The sequence below is a fragment of the Myotis lucifugus genome, unplaced genomic scaffold, assembly GCF_000147115.1.
Source record: "Myotis lucifugus unplaced genomic scaffold, Myoluc2.0 scaffold_454, whole genome shotgun sequence".
NCBI classification, from domain to species: Eukaryota; Metazoa; Chordata; class Mammalia; order Chiroptera; family Vespertilionidae; genus Myotis; species Myotis lucifugus.
The window spans coordinates 110,943-136,722 of record NW_005871502.1 but is presented as its reverse complement, the minus strand read 5'-3'; the positions used below and the strand labels follow the sequence as shown (position 1 = coordinate 136,722).

General features: G+C 44.1%; 1 protein-coding gene across 1 annotated transcript; it reads left to right on the top strand.

Annotated features, from left to right (window-relative positions):
* The first annotated feature begins 15,298 nt into the window (after positions 1–15,298).
* IL1A (interleukin 1 alpha) lies at positions 15,299–24,979 on the top strand. The gene is made up of 7 exons (XM_006103006.3): positions 15,299–15,350; positions 15,937–15,991; positions 16,982–17,030; positions 17,847–18,069; positions 19,580–19,753; positions 21,540–21,658; positions 24,165–24,979. The coding sequence occupies exons 2-7, from the start codon at positions 15,945–15,947 to the stop codon at positions 24,360–24,362; spliced, it is 810 nt and encodes a 269-aa protein (XP_006103068.1). The 5' UTR covers positions 15,299–15,350; positions 15,937–15,944; the 3' UTR covers positions 24,363–24,979.
* The last annotated feature ends 801 nt before the right edge of the window (positions 24,980–25,780 follow it).

The window sequence follows — 25,780 nt, the reverse complement described above, 5'->3', positions numbered from 1 at the left end:
GCCCCGCAGATGCGAACTCTGTCCCACAAACTGACCAGAGCTGCAGCTTCATCGTAGTCTTCCCCAGTCATCCTCAACCGATCCTTAACCACATGGTTGGTCCAGGCCTCACCTCTGGAGACAGAGTAGCTGAGGATTTAAAAGAATAAACATTTGGTTCACCTCTGTTCCACTGGAGAGTGGCTAAGACCAGCTCCACGAGGAGCAGAAAGGACAGCGCACCTGTCCTCCCCGTGGGGTGCTCAGGGTGCAGCCCTGTTCAGGAGGGCCTGGCGCTCAGGACCTGCACTGAGACAGTAACCAGCTCAGGAGGCTCTGAGAGAGAAGCTGCGAGACCAGCACTTAGGGAAGACTCAGGAGGCACATGAGAGATGGCATCCCGTTCAGCGGGCTCTCCTGTGGGGTCAGAACTTCTGTCACCTTCGAGGGCACGTCATGTGCAAGCAGATGGGACTCACAGACGAGCTCATGGATTTTGGTTCAGTAGAAGGGAGAACCTGTTAGTAACAGAACTGCACAGCTTCACAAAGTGTGTGGGAAGCTGCCTATTGTCTTCACTAGCAGAGATGTGTGGACAAGGAACCCAGAAAGCTGGTGATCCTTGAAGCCCTTGCAAAGGTCAGGGCTGTGCACCCACTGTTAGTCCAGACAATGGTAGCTGAAGCAACTTCCCCATTTACTATTATGTAAATCCTTGCTGATGGGCTAGTTTGCAAGGATTATTACTGGAAATTGCCTGCCTAAGGGCTATGGGTGTATCCCAAACCAATAAAAGGTTGGCAAGGCCTGAGCACCAGTGGAAGTCCTTCCTCTTGAGTTGAACTTATCCGCCTGGTCCCCCAATATTTCCAAATTATCTCTTATCTCTTCTCTTTCATTTGTGTGCGGCTCCTCTTCCAGATCCTGAACCCTGAACCACGCGGGACGTGGGGGAACAAACAATTAAACAAAGTGGACTGTCCCATCTTTGCAAGAATGTGGCACTTAGTCCTACCCTGAAGGAGAGGTTGGACTAGGAAGACAGCTCCAAAGTGCTGCCAGGTAGGAGGCACAGGCACCTACTAGGAATTTTCTCAAGTTTCTGTTTGATGAAACTGAACAGGAAATGCCAAATTAGACCTTAACCGGAGATTGCATTATGACAATGCAAGTAGACGGCAATAAAGCCAAGGGTTCTAGGGCCTGGCTTAATTACAGGGCAAGGGCTGGGCAGGGCAATTTTCCAGAATGTTAGGTAATGCTGGACATGGGGAGGGACAGGCAGGAAGGGCTGGTATAGGGGTGCACTACCTGTTGTCCACTGAAGAGGAGTACCCCCCTCAGGAGCCCAAAACAGAATATTCCCAAGAACAGAAATACTTTGAAATACTTTTGAATGTTTTTTTTTGTTTTTTTTTTGTTTGTTTGTTGTTGTTTTTTTAAATTTTTTTTTAAATATATTTTATTGATTTTTCACAGAGAGGAAGGGAGAGAGACAGAAAGAGTTAGAAACATCGATGAGAGAGAAACATCGATCAGCTGCCTCCTGCACATCCCCCAACGGGGATGTGCCTGCAACCCAGGTACATGCCCTCGACCGGAATCGAACCCGGGACCTCTCAGTCCGCAGGCCGACGCTCTATCCACTGAGCCAATCCGGTTTTGGCAAGAATGTTTTTCTTATTATAACAAAAGTAACACATGCTTGTTATAGAAGTGTTTTCACCAAGAAAAGCATGAAGGGAAAATTAAAAACATCTGTGATCCCACTACCAAACTATTTCTGTTATTGATATATTGGTATACTTAGCCAGGTTTTTGTGTTTTATAAAATGGAATCATAATACATACACTGATCAGGTGCTGAAATGCAGACCAAGATGAAAAAATCACATTTATTATTTCACCTGTGTCAATGATTTTACATTTTTAAAATATATTTCTTTTATTGATTTCAGAGAGGAAAGGAGAGGGAGAGAGAGAGAGATAGAAACATCAATGATGAGAGAGAATCATTGATTGGCTGCCTCCTGCACGCCCCTCACTGGGGATCGAGTCAGCAACCCAGACATGTGCCCTTGGCTGGAATAGAACCTGGGACCCTTCAGTCCTCAGGCTGATGCTCTAGCCACCGAGCCAAACTGGCTAGGGGCTTACATTATTTTATGAAGAGCTCTTAAAAGCTAACAGTAAAAAGTTGAATACCTTCAATTTTAAAAAGATAAAAGTTATTAACAAGAAATTAATAAACATTTTAAAAAGCAAAACTAGCCAGCACTAGAGAAAGTGTGGGAATGCTGGTGGCAGTGCCAGGGACACAACCGTCCTAGAGGGCAGCTTGGCGATGAAGCACCATAAACCTTTGGACCATGAATTCCGTTTTTAGGAATTCATCCCTAAGGAACTTTATTCCAAGGATTATTAAATCTTTCCTTTATTTTCTTTTTATTCTTGTTCTTTGTTTCTATTTAGCTCAAAATAGCTGGTAACAAAAATATTTAAGAAATATCTCTAATGTTTTGCTATCTATTATTTTTGGTTGTTGACACTTGATTATTTACAACCCAAGACCCTTCAGTCCGGGGGCCGATGCTCTAGTCAAACGGGCTAAGGCTTATTGGTGTTTTTTTATACAAAATAGCCCTGAACAGACACCAACAACTTCAATTGGTCTTCAACCAAAGAAACAGTCATTCTCTCAATACTGGGGGGAAACTGGCTGTGGCAGTTGGCACCTTTCTAAAGGCCTCTCGAAGATAACTTTACTATCCCATTTCATTTTATGTACTGACATTAGAAGCTACCCCTGGTTATGACACAACTCCACTGTGATGTAAATTAAAATTCCATGACTTAAAAAGTGCCCTATGCCCTGGCTGGTATGGATCAGTGGTTAGAGCATCGGCCCTTGCACCAAAGGGTCCCAGGTTTGATTCCTGATCAAGGACATGTACCTGGGTTGCAGGTTCAATCCCCAGTCCTGGTTGGGGTGAGTGTGGGAGGCAACCAATCAATGTGTCTCTCTCATATCTCTCTCACTTCTTCTCCCTCTCGCTCTTCCCCCTCCCTTCCTGTCTCTCTAAAAATCAATGGAAAAAATATCCTTCGGTGAGGAGTAACCAAAAAAAAAAAAAAAAAGCACCCTACGATTGTCAGTATAATTTAATCTCCCGGGGCTAGCACCTCAGAATGTGTCACTGGCCAAGAAACGCTCATGAAAAGATTCTCATGTCACAAAACCTGAACAAAAAAGCTACCAGAGAGGATCAGTCTCAGTGTGATTCAGGATAAGATTTTCAATTAGCAAATAGCGCGGCTGGAGCTGAGAGTCACTTTGTTTTGTCACGCTGGGTGCTCATGTGGATCTATTACAGCCGCCTTCACTCTGGCTGCTGCATTCTACTTCTCAGAAGCTTAGCCTGAACCTCAACACCGCCCGGGCTCTGGTTTTATTTTATTTATTTTTATGTTTTATTTTATTGAATTTATTGGGGTGACATTAATTGGATTAATAAAATTATATAGGTTTCAGCTGTACAATGCTATAATGCATCACCTGTATATTGTATTGTGTGTTCACCACCCCAAGTCAAGTCTCCTTCCATCAGCTTTGAAACCGGCGATGTAGGATTTCTACCTGAGCTGTAGGTAAAGGCAGAAGATCGCACAGAGAAGTCCTTCCATAGCCACGTTTGGGAAACCTGGCGGTGTGACAGCAGCACCGTCTGTCGGGACAATTTTCTTGACTCTTCAGATTGGTTCTCATCCGTCTGCCTCTGGCATAGAAGTAAGTTGCCACACACTTAGGAATCAAGAAACAGTTTGGGAAGTTCTGCATTTTCTAAAATGACAGCCTGTAAGTACGTTTCCAAACCTTGTCGTAGTTATTCAAGACTTTTGGGTCCAGTTCCTAACATGTTTAGACAGAATTTCTGGAGTTTTAATACATTTCTTAAGCTTTTTGTACAAGGTATGAAATTTGTTGTAGTTTTCCTCAACAAAATACCTTTTCCCCATTCATTAGCACTTCTGTCTGACTGTGGGCCCTCACTTCCGGGCACTCTCCCTGAAGTGAAAGGACACGATACAGTCTCCATGGCCACACCAGCCGCCAGCCAGCCTTCTGATAATTTTGTCATTTCACTTTTTTATGTTAAGCCTTAATTTATTTGGAATTTAATTTGGTACAAAGAAGAGAATGTAAAGTTTTCATTTTTTATTTTTCCAAATGGTTTCTTGATTCCCAAACAACAATTTATAAATTAATCCACTCTTTCCCCATCTGGTTTTAGACATCGGAAGTGTGTCTGAAGTGCAACCCATGACCTTTGGGGCTACCTCTGAGGAAATCTAATTGACAGTCAGAAGATGCTGTTTCCTCCCTAAACCTATGAGACAATGAACATCACTTCCCTTCTTTTCACTTTATTTCTACGAACTCCTCTTTCCAAACTCTGCAAGGCCACTGGTTCCCTTCCGTAGGAATTCCCAGGGCCCGCAGACAGAGGAACTAACTCCTGTGGGGAAATCTGGGTAATGCTTATCTATTCAGTTAAGCCTACCCTCTGTGATGACTCAAACTGTCTAGAGCCTAAATCATCACTTTCATCCCCAAACCATTTCCTCCTGTAGGCTTCTCTATTTCTGGTGTCCAGACCCCAAGTCTTGATGTCATCCTCTAGACCAGGGGTCCTCAAACTTTTTAAACAGGGGGCCAGTTCACTGTCCCTCAGACCGTTGGAGGGCCGGACTATAGCTTAAAAAAAACTATGAACAAATTCCTATGCACACTGCACATACCTTATTTTGAAGTAAAAAAACAAAACGGGAACAAATACGATATTTGTATTTGCATGTGGCCCGCGGGCCGTAGTTTGAGGACCCCTGCTCTAGCCCTCTCTCTGCTGCCAGGCACAGCCAGGATCCCTAGTGTCAGCTTCCCCTTCCCTGTGCACCTCGCAGATGCATTGTCCCACCACCACCTAGTGTGTCACTTCCTCCCTCAGCCCAGGCTCTCCTCACCAGGTTCACTGGGAGGAACAGTGACCTCCCAGCCCCACGCACTCCCTGTGCTGACCTACTGAGCTCATCGCTGTCAGCACCTTCCACATCAGGGCTCTGCAGGACACATCAGGCCCCCGCATTGCTCCCGAGTGGACGTGAGGGCCCATCGCCATCGGTCCACCCGACCTGCCGCTCCAATCTTTCCTCCTTACTCTGACTGTCTCCCAATATTGTCATCTCTCCCCTTCCTTACCTCTATTCTGAGCTGGGCTTAAGGATATTTATTCAAGTATTGAGTAAAGTATTATGATGCCCGATCTTAATTTTTTAAAATTTGAACTACTTTGCACCTTCATGCCTATGTATTAACTTTTCTCAGTGGGTCAGTGACCCTCACAAAAGCAAAGTTCCCAGGTCTAAGGTCAGGCCTGACTTTTCCCAAGCTCTTGTTTTAAAAGACATAAACGCCCTAGCCAGTTTGGCTCAGTGGATAGAGCATCGGCCGTCAGATTGAAGCATCATAGGTTTGATTCTGGTCAAGGGCACGTACCTCTGTTGCAGGCTCGATCCTCAGCCCAGGTCAGAGAGTGTGTGGGAGGCAACCAATCTATGTGTCTCTCTCACATAGATGTTTCTCTCTGTGTCTCTCCCCATCCCTTCCACTCTCTGTAAAAATCAATGGGAAAATGTCCTCCGGTGAGGATTAACAAAAAAAATTAAAGACATAAAAGCCTGAAAGTTGCACCGATCAGGCCCTAAAAATTTTTCATCAAATACTTTATCAGACTAGTTTTGGGTAAATTAGGAAAGAGTTGGAGCAGAATAGGGCACTGGTGACTGAGAAGAAAGTACAGAACAAGATGAGAGGAAGTAGAAGGAGCAGCAAGTGTGGTCCATTGACTGTATCTCCAGGTGAGTGGGCCAGAGCCTCCGCTCCCTTCACTCCCAGGCTACCACACTCTATGTTCCCCTCCCTCCCAGCTCTGCTTCCCCCTCGCCCTGACCTGTCCCTCTGTGTGCTCCCCTCTGACTAGGGGTGCCTCACCGCTCACACACCCCTGACTTCTGCTGCTAAGGACTCCACATCTCTAGCTTGGCCACTGTCTCTCTGAGCTGTAAACCCAGGCATGCAACTCTTACCACTCGCCTCATTTTCTCCACGTCTGCACCACTTCTCAGAATGGAGCTTTGGTATCCCTCACTGCTCCTTCCAGAACAGTGTAACTCAACTACATCAACCACAAGGGGGGGACTTGGTTTTGAGCCATCTATGGTCCTCACACCTACGTCTGACCAGTCACATGTCATACTGATTCCACCTTCTGACAGCTCAGGTACACCCCTCCTCTCCTCCCCTCTCCACTGCTGCCACCACGTCCCCACCAGCCTCAGCTCTGGATGACTCAATAGCCTTCTCCCCTTAGGAAACCATACAGATCCTTTAAAATCACAAATCTGATGTTTCCCCTCTCCTGTTTAAAACATCTCAAAACTGCCTCCAGGATCAATCCAGAGTGCTTAACACGTTTAAAATATATATTTTATTGATTTTTTACAGAGAGAAAGGGAGAGGGATAGAGAGTTAGAAACATCCATGAGAGAGAAACATCCATCAGCTGCCTCCTGCACACCCCCTACTGGGGATGTGCCCACAACCAAGGTACATGCCCTTGACCGGAATCAAACCTGGGACCTTTCAGTCCACAGGCCGACGCTCTATCCACTGAGCCAAACTGGTCAGGGCAGCCTTAACACATTTACAAGGCTGCCTGAGCCCTGGCCCTGCCTACCTCCTCAGCCTCATCGTGTGCCACTTTGCCTCTCACTCGGCTTCTGCCACACTGGCCCTTTCCCAGTTTCTCTGCTGGGGCACTCGCTGTTCCTATGGCCTGAGGCATGAATCTCTTTCCCCATGTCGGTCTGCGCCTTCATCTGGCTAAACCTTCTCCTTCCTGTCCATTATGCTGCTCTGTCAGAGAGATCTTCTGTGACCTTCAGGCTAGATTAGATTCCTCTTCACCGCCCCATGCATCTCCATAGCATCCCACACCACCCCTTTCTTAATAAACACCACCACAGTGATTACATGTGTAAGACATGGCTCATGCTGAAATGCTCTGTGCAATTGGAAACTATGTTCATCTTCATCACCACTCAGTCCTCAGCTCCAAACATGTTTCTGGATCAAACATCCCCAAGTGATGAACGAACAAGTGAATGAATGAATGAATGAATGAACTGAGAACGCTTGATAATATTCCAGCCTACCGTATTCATTATAGACAAGCTCACATTCTACTTAGAATTCCTTTGGTTACAACCTGATTTCTGGCTAGTCACACCTGGCATTATCGGCAGCAAGTCTGTGCTTTCCACTCCACACCAAGGAGGGGCCTGGGTAGTAAAGAAAGGTCTAAATTCCATGGATGAAGGAGGAGGAATAAGTCCCAAAGGGGGAACAGCCCCAACAAAGGGTAGAGATGGAGAATGTTGGACATAAGGGGAGAAGAGAAAGGAGACTGACTCTAACCTGAAAAAGCTCCCAAGCACAGTCTCATTTCATCCTCCCCAAACCCCATGAAGTAAGAATTACTAGTCCAGTTTTACAGCTGAGGCAACCGGAGCTCTAAAAGTTAAGTAACTTGCCCACAGCCCCACAGAGTAGGAAACAGACGTGGAATGTTATGTCTTCATCCACCCTCTGTCCTCACCTGGAATATCCATGTCCACTCTCCAAATCTAACTCCTCAAGACGCAGCTAACACAGCCTCCATGAAGGCTCCTTAATTCTCGCTGTCAGCCCCAGGCACCCTCTTCCCCTCTGTGCTTCTGCCTCTGTTACAGCACTTCTCTCACTCTGTGAGTAGGGTAGGCGTCTGCACAGGTCTGCCCAGAGGGTAGAAGCCAATTAAAGGCAGTGCAGCTCTTTCTCACCTCTTTCCCCCTGGCTTCTGCTGAGGCCTTACTGGGAAGCAGGTTTCGTGGGACTGCGCACTGTGGGAACCTCTGCTGTCTCCTACCCCAACCCCGGTCCTACTCGCTGTCCAGGCTCTCTCAGGCTGCTCTTTCTCTCCCAGGGGAGCCACAGTGCCTTTGAAAAACCCTGCAGGGAGTATAGTGACCAACTGGGAACCGCACTAAGACCCCAAAGGGCAGAATGCAGAAAAAAGAAAGATCATACTTTTTCCTTGAAAGTTGTTGTTTTTTAAAACCAAATGCTCCAAAACTTGTCCAGCCTTTCAGACTCAAAAACTTAAACTTCCCTGAGGGTAATCAAGGGCCCAGATGATTCTTTGTTTAAACAAAGCTTTCTAGAAAACAAGCCTGAGTCATCATCACTTAACAGAGGGGTAAATGATCCCATTTCCTTCCAACTTATCAGCAACTGTCCTCCATGTCTGTACTAGAAAAAGGACTTATTTCTATTTTATACTCAGCAGGACAATCAAATTTGCCTTTGAAGTAATGAAAAAAGCGTGTATCTAAGTAACTCAACTATACATGTGACAGAGAAAGATTCTACAAAAAGACAGTAAGGAATGAGTCCAGGGTGGCCCTACGTAACCAAGCATAACAGTTCAAGAGCACAGAGGTGCCATGAAGCAGACCATGGCCATGTTCAAAGTAGTCATGAAATATGGAATGGACATCCAGGGTTGGAGGAACCCTAGTCGTCACAACTAAATTCAGTCTAAACCCCTCCCTTTATAGATGAGGAAATCCTGAAGATATGTAGGAATTGTTGTAGGTCACTCGACTGGTTAGGGTCAGAGTCAGATCCAAGCCTCTTGCCTCTCTAACCACACTGTATGCCACACCTGCCAGATCTGCCACTCCCCGCCCTGTGGCACAATTGCTCTAACTGAGGCTCATCCTTCCCAACAACCAGGAGTCTGGAAAAAGGGGAGAACTGTGTTCTGGGCATAGGACCTTTGCTACTGACATAATAAGTCAGCCTCATATCACATTGAATGCTTATATTGATGGTTATAAAAAAAATGCTTTGAAAACTGCAAAGCACCATATGTTAGGCTTTCAATGTAATTATCATGTGATTTGTATCTGGGATGTTATCTCAATAGGACCAGCTTAATTATTGGACAGTTTATCTTCATAGCTAATATATCTTTTTATCTGGAATTGGAATTTGGCCAAAATGAAAGCAACTGATTAAGTTCTTGATTTGCTTTCTTGGAAAATTTATCCAATCAATTAGGTGAAAGAGGGATTTGACGTAAAGTGCATGTCACCTTGCAATCTGTGGTAGAGAAGGGAAGTCATTCATAGTAGCAGAATAGGTCAAGGTATCCCGCAGAAACAAATAAACCCAGAAATCTCAGCGACTTAGCACAGTTTTGTTTCCCACTGATGCCAAGTCTAAGGCAGGTTGTTCAAGTCTCACCCAATTGGAGCCACACCTCAACCACTTGCAGCCACACCATCTCGAATAGGTGACTTCCAAAGTTGCCCATCAGAGGAAATTGAAGATGACAGGGGTGCACGCTGGGCCTTGATTGCATCAGCCTGGAAGTACAACCCAGAACGTACTACTTCCTGCTCACAGTGCACTGGTCAGAACAAACCACATGTCCCTAATTGATGGCCAGAGAGACAGGAAATGAAAACCGACATTTATTAAGTAACACCACAAGTGAGCAGATGGATATTCCATGAGTACAATCTACCACGTATGTTCCCTAGATTTCAGGGAAGCAAATATTGCTCCGAGTATGCCATTTGCATAAAAACAAATCTATAGATGCTGTGAAAAAAGAAAAATGAATGGAAATAACACTAAAATAGTAATAGGGCATACCTCTAGTTATTCCTTTGGTTGTGGGTTTTCTTCTCTTCTTTATGTATTTTTTATATTTCCCTAGCAGTATTTAATAAACATGTTTTAGAATCCAAAAAAGTAATACAAGTTATTTTTTTAATTGAGAAACAAGTTCAGACCAGGGATAACTATGACTCCAATGAGGAAAATGACTCAAAAGGAAAAGGGACTTTCTTTAACATGAACTTCTGATCGGACAGTCACAACTCGCCAGCAAAAATAAAAGTGAGAGACGGGCACAGACATGCCTGCTGACACACTGGAGGCTCTCTAGTGAACTTTGATATCCTGTATGTGTGTGTTTCTTTCTTTTTTTATTTATTTAAGTGTTAGTTGTTGACACTATTGCAATTGTCCCCATTTTTCCTCTCCATTTGCCCACCTCCACCCAGCCCCTGCCTCCTGCTCCCTTGGTTTTCACCGCACTATTGTCCGTGTCCGTGGGTTATGCATATATGTTCTTTAGCTAATCCCTTCATGATTTTCACAAAGCACCTGTGAACGATGAAATGGAGGTCACAGAGCCAAGGGGCCAGGCAAAGAGGGGCACACCCTTATTAACCACCATCTCAAGAGAAGAGAGCCTGACCGGTTTGGCTCAGTGGATAGAGAGTCGGCCTGCGGACTCAAGGGTCCCGGGTTCGATTCTGGTCAAGGGCATGTACCTTGGTTGCGGGCACATCCCCAGTAGGGGGTGTGCAGGAGGCAGCTGATCGATGTTTCTCTCTCATGGATGTTTCTAACTCTCTATCCCTCTCCCTTCCTCTCTGTAAAAAATCAATAAAATATATTTTTTTAAAAAAAAGAGAGAGAGAGAAGAGAGAAGGGGAATGTGGAATAATAAAAAATTTTAAGAGAGCACAAAAATTAGGGAACAAATGAACTAAGGCAAAGAGAGGGGATCACAGCTACACAGGGATTTGCTGGCTCAGCACGAGTTCTGCCAACTTGAGTCCTCCACCTACTCCAAGCCATAGCATCCCTCTGCTCTTTGAGTTCCCAGAGCACTTACCCAAAGTCCACCCAATGTTAAATAGGTAAAGACCTTAGTGGGTCTGCACCGGGTCCTGCCCATATGACCCTTCCTCTCCAGCCTCATTTCGTCACCCCTATAGCCCTCACCTTTCTGGACTCCAGTCTTGTACCCTATGTTTATTAAATTGACCCTATGGCCTTTGCTCAGCCTCAAATGTTCCCTCTTTCCTCCGCAATGAACCATCCACTCCCAGTCTATGAGCTCCTCTGTTAGATGCCCTCATTCCATTGATTTCAGTGTGTGCTTATCTGCTCATTCAGGGATGTCTTCACTGTCACCTTCCCGGACAGCAGCTACCATGGCTAGTTTTGCCCACTGAATGGAGTTTCACTCTTTTTAACTCTTTTTACTTATGGGTGAGATGATTTCTCCACCTTACCCCTCTTTAATGAAGAGCTAGTATCAGTAGGTAGTAGTAGGATATTTCAAACTAGAAATCAAGAAGGAGTGAGTTTCCATATTTGCTCCACTCTTATATGGACTTCTCAATGTGACCTTGGGACCTTGATACTTCTCTCTCTGAACCTGTTTCCTCCTCTATAAAGAGTTTAATCCAGACAGTATCTGAGGTGCCTCCTTCTCCAACTTAGGATTTTAGGTCCTTCAATAGACTAAAAAGACAAAGCAAAAAAATAGAAAAAAATTTTAAAAAGCAAAGGAAAGGACGAGGTCACATTAAGAAAGGGAGAAGGCCGCATGGTTCATTGAGCCTGGGTTCATTGAGCCTGGGCTCTGTGTCTGAATCCCATCTTAGCACTTGGTCACCTTGTAACCTTGGGCAGATTGCTTAATGTCCCTGAGCCTTGACTTCCTCTTGTGTACAATGTAATAAGCATACTTCCCTCACAGGTCTGACTAGAGGATTAAATGAGATGATGTATTCTACTACAGGGAACATGGAAGTCTATAGTACATATTAGGTCCTTTCCGTCTTCCCACTGGCTGTCATGGAATTTTAAAGTGGATTATAACTAAGTAGGGCATGAGTTGAGACAAAGGCTTAGTTGTCTCTGCATGTTTTGGTTCCTGCACACTTGATTCCTCTGCAGAGGCTTTCTACCACTTAAAACAAACAAACAAACTTTCATTCCTGAAGAGTCACAGAGCTGCATTTCTCTCCTCATTCAAGCACTCCTATGAGGTTCAACTACATGCAATGATTTTAAAGTTGGTTCCAAAGATGTTTACAGATGTTTTCTGTCTTCATGATACAATGGCAAGAGCACGACTAAAGTCCCCATTCAGCTACCACTGTACATGTACTCAATTATACTGGTCACATTCACCCTTTCCTGTATGTCACAGAGAAACATAAGACCCTAGGTGCTTTTGCTCAATGGATAGAGCATTAGCCTGTGGACTGAAGAGTCCCAAGTTCAATTCCAGTCAAGGACACATGGCTGGGTTGTGGGCTTGATCTTCAATGAGGGGCGTGCAGCCAATCAATGATCCTCTCTCATTATTGATGTTTCCATCTCTCTTTCCCTCTCCCTTCTTCTCTGAAATTCATAAAAATATTATTTTAAAGAAAAACATGAGATTTCTTTGAAGGAGGAATGAAAGGGGGGATATTTTAAACCATTTCTTTTTTATCTCTCCCTTCTTCTTCTAATTCTTCTTCTTCTTCTAATTCTTCTTCTTCTTCTAATTCTCCTTCTTCTAATTCTCCTTCTTCTAATTCTCCTTCTTCTTCTTCTTCTTCTTCTTCTTCTTCTTCTTCTTCTTCTTCTTCTTCTTCTTCTTCTTCTTCTTCTCCTTCTTCTTCTTCTTCTCCTTCTTCTTCTTCTTTTTACAAAGTATCCTAGAATCACTGAGCAATAGGGTTTTGAGGCAGGAAATACCTCTAGAGATTATCTATTTCAGTCCTGTCACTTGGCATTGGTGGTGATAAGAGACTTGAGCATCTATATTCATTGGAAAGAGAAGATTTGACTTGGAACTTAAAAACTTGGGTTCCATTGCTTGCTCTGCCAATGTTATGGCCATAGGTTGGTCACTTAACCCCTTCAGGGGTCCCCAGCTATAAAAGAGGACAATAATCATTACTTCCCATAAGTGAAGTAAGGAACCAGTGAGAGCATGCAGCTGAGAGCTCTTTGTGAATGGTAAAGCAGTTTTCAAAGAAAAAGCATTGCCATACTCTTTGGACACACAGCCTTCGAGCTTATAAAGCATATCCACTCACCTACCAAATATATCATCTCATCTTGAATATCAAATTTTGTGAATCAAGAAAGAAAAATACTGACCCTAGCAAAACCCCTGGCACAGAATAAGTGCACAGAAATTTTTTCTGAAAAATTTAGGTGACAATGACTAAAGAAGGGTTTGTGAGGTCTCCTCAGAGTCAGGAGGTAGATGCATGAAGCTACCCAAAGTCCCTGTCACAGGACAGCCCCAAACATACTGTGGCTCCAGTGGAGCTCTACCTAGTATGGTCCTCTCTCTGTCCCCTGGAAACAGATGGCCTGGTGCAGAGGCTTCCTTACAAGTCAGCCTTTGTTCACACTCACAGAACAGTAGCTCCCCAAAACCACGCAGGGACCTCACCCGCATAGCTTGTTGTTTGAAAACTGGTTTCCAAGGTCACATGAAGGAAAAAGTTAGATGAGACCCCAACCTGAGTTGTCTGTCCAGAAAAAAAATATTCAAACTCTCCTTGAGAAATTCAACAACCACATTGAGGAATTCTCTTCAACATAGAATGCCATTGGCCAGGATGGGCGTTGCCACTGATGATGGAACCAACGGTATTTTCCTGGATTACCAAAGAGGTGTTGCATATACCTCCCAGAAACTAAATATCTTCACGGTTTCAATGGAGGTCTTCATCTAAAAGCGTCCTCCCGGTTGAAGATTTTAAACCAATATTTTCATGAGAACTATTTTTCCTTTGGTCAACCAAGGCGTTAGTTACAATGATGACTATACAGATTCCCGGTGACAGAGCCATCATTAGCATTGTTATTATTTTTGTTTCGCTGCATCTCCATAACAGCCCACAGTCACAATGTGCTCTGCAATCGCTTCTTAGTAATAGTCCTCACAAGATCTCCGGGAGGCAAAAGGGTGACTAGGGTTAACATTTCTGTGTTGCCTAAAAGGGAACCACGGACGTAGGTAACTGGCTACCAACACCATTTTTATAATGATCGTACTGAGACACCCAACCTCTGCCCCAATCTGGTCATACACTTACACTGCCTACATTCAAGGTGCCAGCTATTTCTGTAACTCTTGTTTATGGCTATTGAAACACCAAGTCTATCATCAGGAGGAACTGGACTGGGCAAAGGAATCAGAACCAGACATTTTGCACCTAGGATAGACCATGATCACCTAACCAGCTCCATAATGCACAGAACCAGAGAGAATGTTTTCCCCAACTCACACAAGTCACTTCCTCCCAGTTCTGTGCTTGAGTGCATTTTTATACCATGTTGCCATGCCTCACCTTTCTCTCTTTACCTTGTTTTTCTTCCTCTTCCTTCTTCTTCCATCCATTTCCTTTATTTAAAATTTTATGTGTCTTCAATTCCAACCAGGAAACCTAAAACAGGTATCTGCTAAGGCTGTGGTGTTGCACCACCAGAACTGGGCTAGTCTCAGAATACTGAGAAAGTCTGATCAGTGTCAGACATGAGTCCCTTCATTCTTGAATCTCGCCGCTGGGCTCTGGCCGGGGATTTGCCCACACCTCCCTAAGTCTGCAGCTATCCTCACACTCCTGGGGTTTGTCCCGGAAAAGACCAGACCACTCTTTGGGCTCTGGTGGAGGCTGTAACATGCCAGAGCCCAGCTTCTCCTGAAGCTGTCACTTCTGTAGGAAATGGGTTGATGGTATTCAGAGGAGTAAGAGGATGAAGACTTTGGTGGTTGAATGTCACTTTTGTCTCCTCTGACCTGCCCTAAGCAACAGGTTGTCACCCCATACTCTGAGTGATTTATGCCTATTCAAACAAACTCCTTCAGAAAAAAGTGGGTCTTCCTCCCTTAAGGACCACCCCTCAGCTGCCAGGGGCTGCCAACTACCCCATCCATTCATACTCAGCCACAGGGAGCAATACACAAATGAAGCCAAAACACAAACCACAGCTTCGAAGCTCCCCTCCAACTCTAGCCACCTATAATTCTGATTTCAGGAGTTCTCTTTCCCCTTCTATCATTGATTTTTAGAAACTTGTTAAGTATCCTATGTTTTCTTCCTTTTTTTTCCCTAAGACTATGTGTTTATACTTGTTTAGAGCAGAGCAATAAATACACAAAGCAAGTCATAAACTCTGGCAATCTGCAAACAGCATGATCAAGTTTATAGTCTGCCATTGTGAGGGTGAACGAACATAAAAGCATACAAGGCAAAATTCTTCCATGTGAATTCCCTGTGACGTACCCATGGCCACGCCTACTCCACAGAAGACAAAGGCAAAGGCACGGGACTCAGACTAAGTCTCCAGCCACAGAGGGAGTCACTGCACTGGCGCCTGAGTAGCTAAGGTATTGTCCTCATCACATCTTTGGCTTTTAAAATATTTTTTTCTTTGTATCCTTGACTGTCATCTCTCAAACTGCCTTCTGTGATGCTAAAGCCTTTTCCTTCCTTTCTTGTCCTTTCCTGATTTGAAGTGTGAGTTAGAATCACAGTCAGATTTTAGAAAATGATTCTCCCAGTGGAGAACTGAAAGACAGAGGAACTGGTTTCACTTAAGGGCAAGCCTTCCCTCTAGGGAACTCTGCTCCCACAAACTCTGTCTCTCTCTTGCATCTGTGTAAGATAAATGCCTCATTCTTGTGGTGTATGTGTGTTTTTAACTTATCCAAAGTTCGCTGAATGCCTCTATACATGCATTGAGTTGGACACATAAGGAATACTAAGATTCCAAAAGAAATTTATAATCTAGTAGAGGAGGCAGATGCAATGCAAATCATTTAAGGGAGTCAAAAGAAGAATGGGGGAAATGCTGAGTGTGGGCTAAGTCATGCATTACGTTTCTCAAGAAGCACACAGCGGAGGTGGTTCCCTGTGAAGGCATCTGGCTCAGGAACGGGCTGGGCTGACAGCCCCTGGTGTTCTCTGTTTCAGAAGTCAAGATGGCTCAGGTCCCTGACCTCTTTGAAGACCTGAAGAGCTGCTACAGGTAGGAAATAGATTCTCTTGTGATTCGATGAGGGGATCAAGGGGTTACAGTGACTAGCATGGGGCTGGACTGGCAGACACTGAAGAGATGTGTCCTAGCTCCCAAGTCACGGCAGCTTCAGCAAAGACCCAGGGCAACTAAGCAGCCAGCATGTTAAGCTGAGATGACATTGACAGGGAGACAGCTATGATAGAAAAATTATTTTTAAGGCTTGCTGAGTCCTAGTGAATTTCAACATCTACTCAGACATAGTCTCAGCTGGGATCACATGTCTGACAGTGATAGGCTTTAATGGACTGTCAGAGAGGGAAACCATTCTCAGAAAACTTCTTGATCTCAATCTGGAAGGGGAAATGGCTCCACAGCAGTCTGAGCACATGAGTGCTTACACACAGTCCAACCTCATCCAGACATAGGAGAAACATAAATGAGTAAAAAGGTAAAATTATAGGGCCTTAAGCTAGCACGGTGCTCCCATTACCTGTTAATATGCACTAACACACACTAGGCCATCCAGATGTTGTTTGGATGTGTTGCCAAGTATAAATGACTAGATCCATTTTAGTGAATACATTAAAGCAGGGTGTAACACCTATTTGGCTAAAATTAAAGTGAGGTGCTTCCAAAGTATTTCTTTTCTCTTGAGGAGCTTAACATTTTTCTCTAAAATTTAATTACAACTCTTCAATTTGTTAGTCAAGCTCTGTTTTTGTTGATAAAACCCAGGTAAAGTTCAAAGCCTGCCCTGATAATTACTACAGTAATTTCAAATTAGTGAGGGACGAATCACTGTATGGATGTCTGTTATAGAAGTCTTTCATTTTCTAAGATGACAGTAGTGGCTGTGTGTGTGTGTGTGTGTGTGTTAATGCGTGCGTGTGTGTGTGTGTGTGTGTGTGTTACCCAAAGATAATGTAGTCATTAAAATACGTTGCCCAGTGACTGTAATGATATAACAAACAATTACATTCTTATCATCTTGTTTGACAGTGAAAATGAAGAATACAGTTCCGAAATTGACCAACTCTCTCTGAATCAGGTAAGCCAATAACTGATTCTTACGGGATTGCTATTCTGACACTAGTGTTTTCTCCACCAGAAAAGAACCACAATGGCTCGAATCCTAGATGCTTCTGTCATACCCTCACAAGAGGTCCAGAGACATGTATCTGCCTCTGTGCACTGAGAGTTGATGGCCTTCTTCATGGTCACTAGAATTTACCAGAACAGAGCAGAACTATATCTAGAACCCCAAGAACTGGAGACTCTTGGCCAGGTTTCATCAGAATGTTATGCCATCCTGAGACAGCCCCTTTGGGATCTGTCTCCTAAAGAGATATGTTGGGGTCATCCTCTCTGACTCCAGCTCCAGAAATTAGTGGGAGCCCTGCAATGTAACAGCCCATGAAGCTGAGGTGGAGAAAGCAGGCCACCCACCACCTGTGTGATTTTGCTAGGAGACCGTCTGTGTGTATTAGGTACGGGCTCTAAAAGCTGTTCTCAGAGGACTATTTCTAGACTCTTTGCGCCCTACCAGTAAAAGTCTAACTTCCTGAGAGAGACCTAAATGGAGGGCCACCACTCACAAAGGTCTCATTTGTAAACCTGTTTCATTATACCTCATTTTTTTAGTTGGCCGATGGACGACAATAACCGGCCAAGAGGTCACGTCCTTTCAGGGAAATCCTGCGAGGAAGGGAGGCGGGAGGGAGAGGGGAAGACTGATGAAACATGGGTTAGCCAAGGCCAAAATGCAGCTCCTTCTCACTGAGTCTGTGGAATAAAACTCCTGCTGAAAGGACTCTCATTCTATGGCCGTGGGCAGCCTCTCAGGTTCTACTTCCCTTTCTCACAGAAATCCTTCTATGATGCAAGCTACGACCCATTTCCCAAGAACTGCATGGGCCAATTCCTATCTCTGAGTACCTCTGAGACCTCTAAGACATCCCAGCTTACCTACAAGGAGAGTGTGGTGGTGGTGGCGGCCAATGGGAAGATTCTGAAGAAGAGACGGTTGAGTTTCAATCAGTTCATTACCGATGATGACCTGGAAACCATTGCCAATGATCCAGAAGAAGGTAGGGAGTCAAGTTCAATAATATCCTTGTTTTCCATTTATAAGCAAATGTAGGGACAATAGAGTATAGGGGCAAATAAAACCTAAAGTCAGAGTAACAAGAAGGCAACCAGGCACTAGTCTGGAAACTATAAGGAAGGAAGATTAAATGATATCCTTCTCCAGCGGGCAGGAAGCAGCAGTGGCCTGTGTCTAAAATATTTGCTCACATGCTCATTTCATGGCCATATTGTAAAGGTCATGTGACTTTCAGGCCTTTGGCAGAAAGCATTTATACTCTGTTAGTGGGTATCAGCTTACAAGCTGCGTTCCTCCACATGCTAACTATGCCTCCTTGGCCAAATAACTTAACCCCTCTGTGCTCCAGTTTCCTCTACTGTAAATGGAGATCATCAGAGCCCCTACTCATTGTGAGGATTAAATGCATCAATACTTGCAAGCTTCTTGACTAGAAGAATGCCTGGCACGTAGAAAATACCCAGTAAATATCAGCTATTGCTGTTGTTGTTATTCTTACTATTACTACTGCTGCTACTGCCTTTATTAATGCTACCAACAATACCACTTTATTAATGGCTGCAATATCTCTACACTTCGAAATAACTCTACACTCTCATTTAACAGATGAGGAAACTAGGCTCAGTGAGATAGTCACCTGCCCAAAGTCACACAATGTGTAAATGGGAAAGCCTTAAACCAAATTCGGTTCTAACCATAAAAACCATGATTTCTCTCCCATGCCTCTATTCTACAACCCTCTATGCAAAACAAAAACCAAATATGTTTAAGGTAACAGCTAAACACTAGTACATGTTCACCTAGAAAATTAAGAAGTAGAAGAAAATGTAAGAAAGAAATAAAAATTACTCATACTACCACTAAGAGTTTACCACTGCCAGTATTACGATAAGTTGTTTCTATATACTTACATACACATGACCATGCTAGGATCACACTGTATACAATTTTATATCTAGGTGTTTTTTTCATGTAGGACATTTTAGAGTGCAATGTTTCACCAATATAAATAACGCAACAACAAACATCCATATCAAGAAACCATCACTTCTATTACCATTTACACCCTTAGAAGAGACTCCTAGAAGTAGAATTATGCAGAGCCATGAAAATTTGTGAAGCTACTGATTTACATCACAGCTCAGAGGGGGACAGACATTTAGATCTGCTCCCTCAGTAACATACAAAATTCTTAACGTATTTATTTCTTTACGCAGAGTGCATTCGGTTGAAAATATAGATGGGGATGCTAGAATTTTCCTGGTTACTTAGAAATCTCCAAACAACCAAAAATGAGGACATTGCACCAATAATCTCTTTTAAAAAAAAAAATATTGAGGCATCAAAGTTTAAAAAGAAATGATCCTAAAGTCCACTCTGCTACTGCTGGGTGCTTCCACTTCTCTGTTTCCTCATTTCCGTGCTTGTATTAGAGCAGACATGTCATGTGTTTGCACCCAGACACTAATCTCAGCTTGTGCTAATGATTGTAGAAATCCTCCAGCCCACGTCAGTACCTTACAGCTTCCAGGGCAACGTGAAGTACCCCTTCATGAGGGTCATCAAAAGGCATTTCATCCTGAATGACAACCTCCACCAAAGCATCATTCGAGACACATCAGGCCGCTTCCTCATGGCCGCCACGTTAAATAATATGGACCAAGCAGGTAAACAGACAACTCGGTCATCCTCCCTCCTCTTATTTCTGTATTTCTTTCAAGCTTTCTACTTTCAAAGAATACACCTCTCCAGACTCCTGGCTTTGCACAATTTTTCTAGAACAGAAGGATGCATATCACCCCAGTTAAAACCCCCGGCAAAGACAAAGCCTCAACCAAACCTGGGAGCCTCCCAAGCAGGTGTGCTGTCCTTGAGAGCACTAAGGGCAGTGTGCAGCTTTCTGATGGAGTCTCTCCTTTGGTTCTCTCAGTCTTATCCTCCTTTTAAAGATGAGGAAACTGAGTCTCAACAATGTTAAATGACTCACCCCGATTTACCCAGAACCGATGAGGAGCCATCACGCCTCATTAGGAAGCCTGCCAAGCAAACTTACAAATAACACCAAATTAGAAAGAGCCACTATCTCAATCATATAACCTAATTGGAGGCAAAACATCCGATAAGATGCAAATATGTTCTGAAGGATGAAACTTAGTGTCTAAGAAGTTTCATCACACCATTTCCATGGTGTACATGGTTAGCTTCAGGATATGTCATCATATACTAAATTATTTCCCAAGATCCACAGAAGATCCTCTGCAGTAACCAGCAGGGCTCTCTCTGATTGGACTTCAGCTAGCATGCTTCCCACTCTATGACAGTTACAAATCACTTGTGTTCTATTTTCACCAATTTCCCTATTAGAGGCCTAGTGCACAAAAATTTGTGCACTGGTGGGGGGGGGAGGGATGTCCCTCAGCCCCACTTGTGCCCTCTCACAGTCTGGGAACCCTCGGGAGATAACCACCTGCTGGCTTAGGCCCGCTCCCCAGGTGGCAGATGGCAGGCCAATCCCTAGGTGTCTGCCCCACCTCCCCGGGTCGCGCACAGGGCAGGGCCGATCGGGATGCCCGGGTGGGCTGGCGGATCACTGCTGCCCTGCCCAGCCGTCCCTGGTCGGGTTGCACACGGGATGCCCACCACCCAGGATGGCAGATAGCAGGCCCAGATGGCAGCAGGGCAGGCAGGATGGTGCTGTCCCGCCCTGTTTGCAGTATGCAAATTAGCCACCATCTTTGTTGGCAGTTAATTTGCATATTGCGCTGATTAGCCAATGGGAGGCGTAGATTAGCCAATGGGAGGCATAGCGAAGGTATGGTCAATTACCATGTTTGTCTATTATTAGATAAGATATATATATATATATATATATATATAGAGAGAGAGAGAGAGAGAGAGAGAGAGAGAGAGAGTCGGGTTTGCTCTAAGTAATTCTGTTGCAAATATCTTTGTTTATGTACATTTTTTCCTATGAGGTTATTTCTTTAGAAGAGCATATCCCAAAAGTGGGACTCCTAGGTTCCTAGGCATATATAATTTTACAACTCTTATTAGGCTTTGTTCTTAAGAAAAATTTAACTGCTTGTCACTAACACTAGCAACATGGGTATCAGCCTCCCTAAACCCCTCCATCTTAGGTCATTATGAACTCATGACCTCACATTACAGTGTCTTATCCCACTAATGTAATTACAAGAGATTTAATAAATATTCAGCCCCCAAGCATTCATTAGACTTAGAAGATTCTAAGAATATTAACCAAGTATCAATCTGCCTAGTAAATATGGCAGACATTGTAAAGGACACAACAGTGTGCCAGATTCCATTTCTGGCACTTACACCATAGTCAGGGACCTAATACACACACACAGGCACATACAGAGTATCTACATAAACACTTGATTCTATGCAAATACCATAGGTTTACTTTCTTTTTGGTTTTTCTCTCCACAGTGAGATTTGACATGGGTGCTTATAAATCAGATGACCTTAAACGTCCTGTAACTCTGAGAATCTCAGACACGCGACTGTTTCTGAGTGCGCAAAATGAAGGCGAACCCGTATTGCTAAAGGTCAGTTGTCCTCTGTCTCTACTTACCTTCTCATACATTTGTCAATGACTCCAAAAGGCAGACACTCCTAGCAGGGTGCACAGTCCTCTTCCTACCACAGTCCCCACCTGCTCATCTGACCCCATCCTGCTTCTCACCCATCCCCAGAGGCAATTCTAGGCAGAATCTGTGGGAGAGTAAAATGAAGGTGCAAGAGTGTATAAGAGATAAATTGCCTTCTTCCTTCTTTTTTCTTTCTCTGCCTGATCCTGTTCACCTCCCATCCCAGGACATCCATTTATTCAAGCCACCTTTGATCCTTACTGACATCTACTATCTGGCTTACATTATTTAGACATTAGGATGATGGGCCTGCCTCCAAGAAACTCAAAAAAGTCAACTGAGATCAGAGAGGATTAATCATGTGCCAGCAGGCACAAGGCAGAAAACTGGAGCCAACACTCAAACCCTGGCCTTCTGACTCTAGTGCCTCTCTCTCTTCATTAGTGCCCACATTATCCATCATCCCATCAACTACCACCTTCCCCCACAAATACACAGATGCCTACTTTAGTCTTAGAGTTTTTTCCACTGATAAGTAGGTGACTCTTATTCATAAATGTATAATCCAACCCCCCCACCCCCACTAGGATTTACGTGGTGCATGTGTTTCTCTACCTGGATCAAGTTAAAGGAAAGTGGTGTCAGTAGCTTCATTCATGAAGTCATTCAGTAAGCATTATTTGCTGACAGCCTTCTGTCTGTCAAGCATAGTGCCAATAGCGGTGTAGACAGTGGTACACCAAAGTCCCTAACCTTGTAGAACTTAGTCTCCTGGGGACACAGTCAATAAACAAACCAAGCAACCAGTACAACATGCAAGATGCTGTAAAGCAAATGGACAAGGTACCGAGATAAAGAAAAGTGGGAGTTCTCTTTAGATAGAGAGGCAAGAATAGAGCTCCCTGTAAGATGAGAGCTGCTGATGGGAGGGGGGAGCATGCCATCATATAAGGTGAGGGGAAGGGGAGAAGGGCATTGTAAACAGAGGGGTCTGACTGATCCCAGGCCCTAGATCTTTAAGAGCTTAAAGGCTAGCTTCAAAGATCAGGACACTCTAGGAGCTGGGCACCAAGAGGAGGAGGGAAGAAAGGCAGAGGCTGGTATTGGTGGAGCCTTGCATTTGGATTTCATCTGAGGAACAATAAAAAGCCATTAAAGGGAATTCATTTATATTTTCTAAAATGGAGAATAGATCAGAAGGAAGGCAACAGAGGAAGCAGACAGCCCAAATAGGAGGCAATAACAATAGTCATGGGGTGGGAAGTGCTGAGACAGGTGGAAAGCAGTAGACAGAACCTCATTACATTTTGAAGACAGAATCAAAAAGAGCAAGAGGAGAAACTCCACTTATTGAGATGAGAAAAATTAGGAAAGGAATAGGTTTTGGAAATAAAATCTTTATTGACATTAAAAACCCCAAGGAAACCTCAAAAAGAATATTTAGTTCCTTTAGATCAGCGGTTCTCAACCTGTGGGTCGCGACCCTTTTGGGGACCGAACGACCTTTTCACAGGGATCGCCTAAGACCATCGGAAAACACATATATAATTACATATTGGTTTTGTGATTAATCACTATGCTTTAATTATGTTCAATTTGTAACAATGGAAATACATCCTGCATGTCAGATATTTACATTACGATTCATAACAGTAGCAAAATTACAGTTATGAAGTAGCAACGAAAATAATTTTATGGTTGGGGGTCACCACAACATGAGGAACTGTATTAAAGGGTCACAGCATTAGGAAGGTTGAGAACCACTGCTTTAGATTAAAAAGAGTAGAGAAGTATCTCAAGTTAGAATTTGAATTTTACTTTTTCATGAAAGTATTATTAAATTCTATTCATAACTACAAGAAAGATACAGTTTAAAGAGATCACAATCATCAACAATTTTATAGAAAGGATTCAGCTGCTAATATACCTGTGTAGTGGTGTGTGTGTGTGTGTGTGTGTGTGTGTGTGTGTGTTTTGATATTTTTTCAACCTTCAATTGTTTATTCAAATACAGACATAAACATTTTTACATTATACATTGTTTTCCCAAAAGTATGATTTACATGCTTAGAGGTCAAAATTTTTAGAGGTCTTAGAATTGCTAGTGCTTAGATTTGATGGAAAATGTCTTATGCTTGTGTTGGAGGCAGGACAAGAATGACGTTTGACCCCACCTGCCAGGATACAGGGAGACACTGGTGTCATTGGCAATCTTCATGACTAATTTGGATTTCTCTCCAGTTAACTAAGGAGATCAACTATTATGAATAGATGAGGCCATACATCTAATAGGCATGTAATAAATGCTTGCTGAATGAACAAATGAATGAAGAACCTACATAATATTACAGAGTCAGAATCCTAAAGTGCTATGTTTCTCAGTAAGGCTACATGCCCAAGGGATTGAACTTTGATTCTTGTTCTAGCATCTTATCCTCTAACAACTCTGTCCTCCTTATCCTAGGAGTTGCCTGAGACACCCAAAATCATCACAGATGAGACCAACCTCCTCTTCTTCTGGGAATCTCAGGGCAGTAAGGACTACTTCGAGTCAGTTGCCCATCCAAAGCTGTTTATTGCCACAAAGCAAGAATACCAGGTGCACATGGCAAGTGGGCATCCCTCTATCATTGACTTGCAGATACTGGAAAACTACGCTTAACTCTGAAGTCTACTTACTTGTGAAATGCTGACAGCCCATATGTACCGTGTACATGAAGAAGTCAAATCCTTTGCTCTTAGTCACTTGCTGAGCATGTGCTAAGCCTTCGTAATTCTAAATGAATGTTTACTCTCTTTGCAAGAGAGGGAATAAGGTCTAGTGAACCAACACTAATATATGATATTGCTTTTTATTTAAGGAACACCCTATACTATGCAAAGTACCAATCATTTTAACTATTATTATTCATCACAATCTTGGGATGAATAATAATAATAATTATTATTAGACAGGTAGAGTCTTTTTGGTAGTCAAAAAGACTCTACCTGTATTACATACAGGTTAACTAAGGCACAAGAAAACTAAGAAAGGCCCACAATGGCAGTTGGAATGAGAAGCCGTAGACCCAGGATTTCATTCCATCTGCTTGCCTCCTGCTATTAAGTTGCTGATGGATACTTAATCAAATACCAAAAGTTTCTGGGACTTCATTTTGATCATCTTCAAAATGGAGGGAATGTCCTTTCTGCCTCAACAGTATTTTATGACAATCAATGAGATCATTTCAGTAAAATGCTTCTTGAAGCTGAGCCTTAAGAATAAAGCAAAGCATGGAATGTTAAGTTATTATTTATATACTATTGGCCCGGTGCACGAAATTCATGCACTGGGGATGGGGGAGGGGTGCCTTAGCCTGGCCTGTGCCCTCTCTCAATCCGGGACCCCTCCCTCCTTACCGCCCACCTGCTTGCTGCTTCCTACTGCTCCGCTTGCAGCTCCTTAGTGCTGCCGCGAAGGCTCCCGCCACAGCCGCTGTACTCGCCAGCTGCCCTGGCCCCTGCTGTGGGTCTGAGCTCCTCTGTTACAGCAAAGGTTTGGGTTCCATTCTGCCAGGGCACCTACTTATGTTTCGGGTTTGACCCCCGGTTGGGGCTGACTGCTGCTCAGGAAGTGACTGAGGACCGTGTGCTCTAGTCATTCGGTGGGGAGCTGGGGTTCCATTGCCAACCTGGCCAACTCTGATCCCCGCTGTCCCCACTCCTACATCAAGGACGACTTCAACTATGGCAGCTGCATGGCCTCCGCCAGCGTACACATCCGCATGGGTAGGTCACCCTCTCCTTGGCTCGCCAGGCATGGCTGCTGCAGTCACCCCACAGGTGGATGTCTGGGTTCCCAGGGAGAGCGCCCTCCATGCCAGACCCCAGGGAGAGCAGGGTGGGAGGGAAAGCACTTCACCTGGAGGGGAGCACCCGTCCTGTGCAGGACTCGCAGGGTTTGTGTCTCTGATCCTGCCCTCAGCAGCCCCAGTGCCGAGGTGGCGGGCTTTGGGGCTGCTGGGTGCTGGCCCCCCCCTGCGGGTTTGTGTCTCTGATCCGGCCTCCAGCAGCCCCAGCACCAAGGTAGTGGGCCTTGGG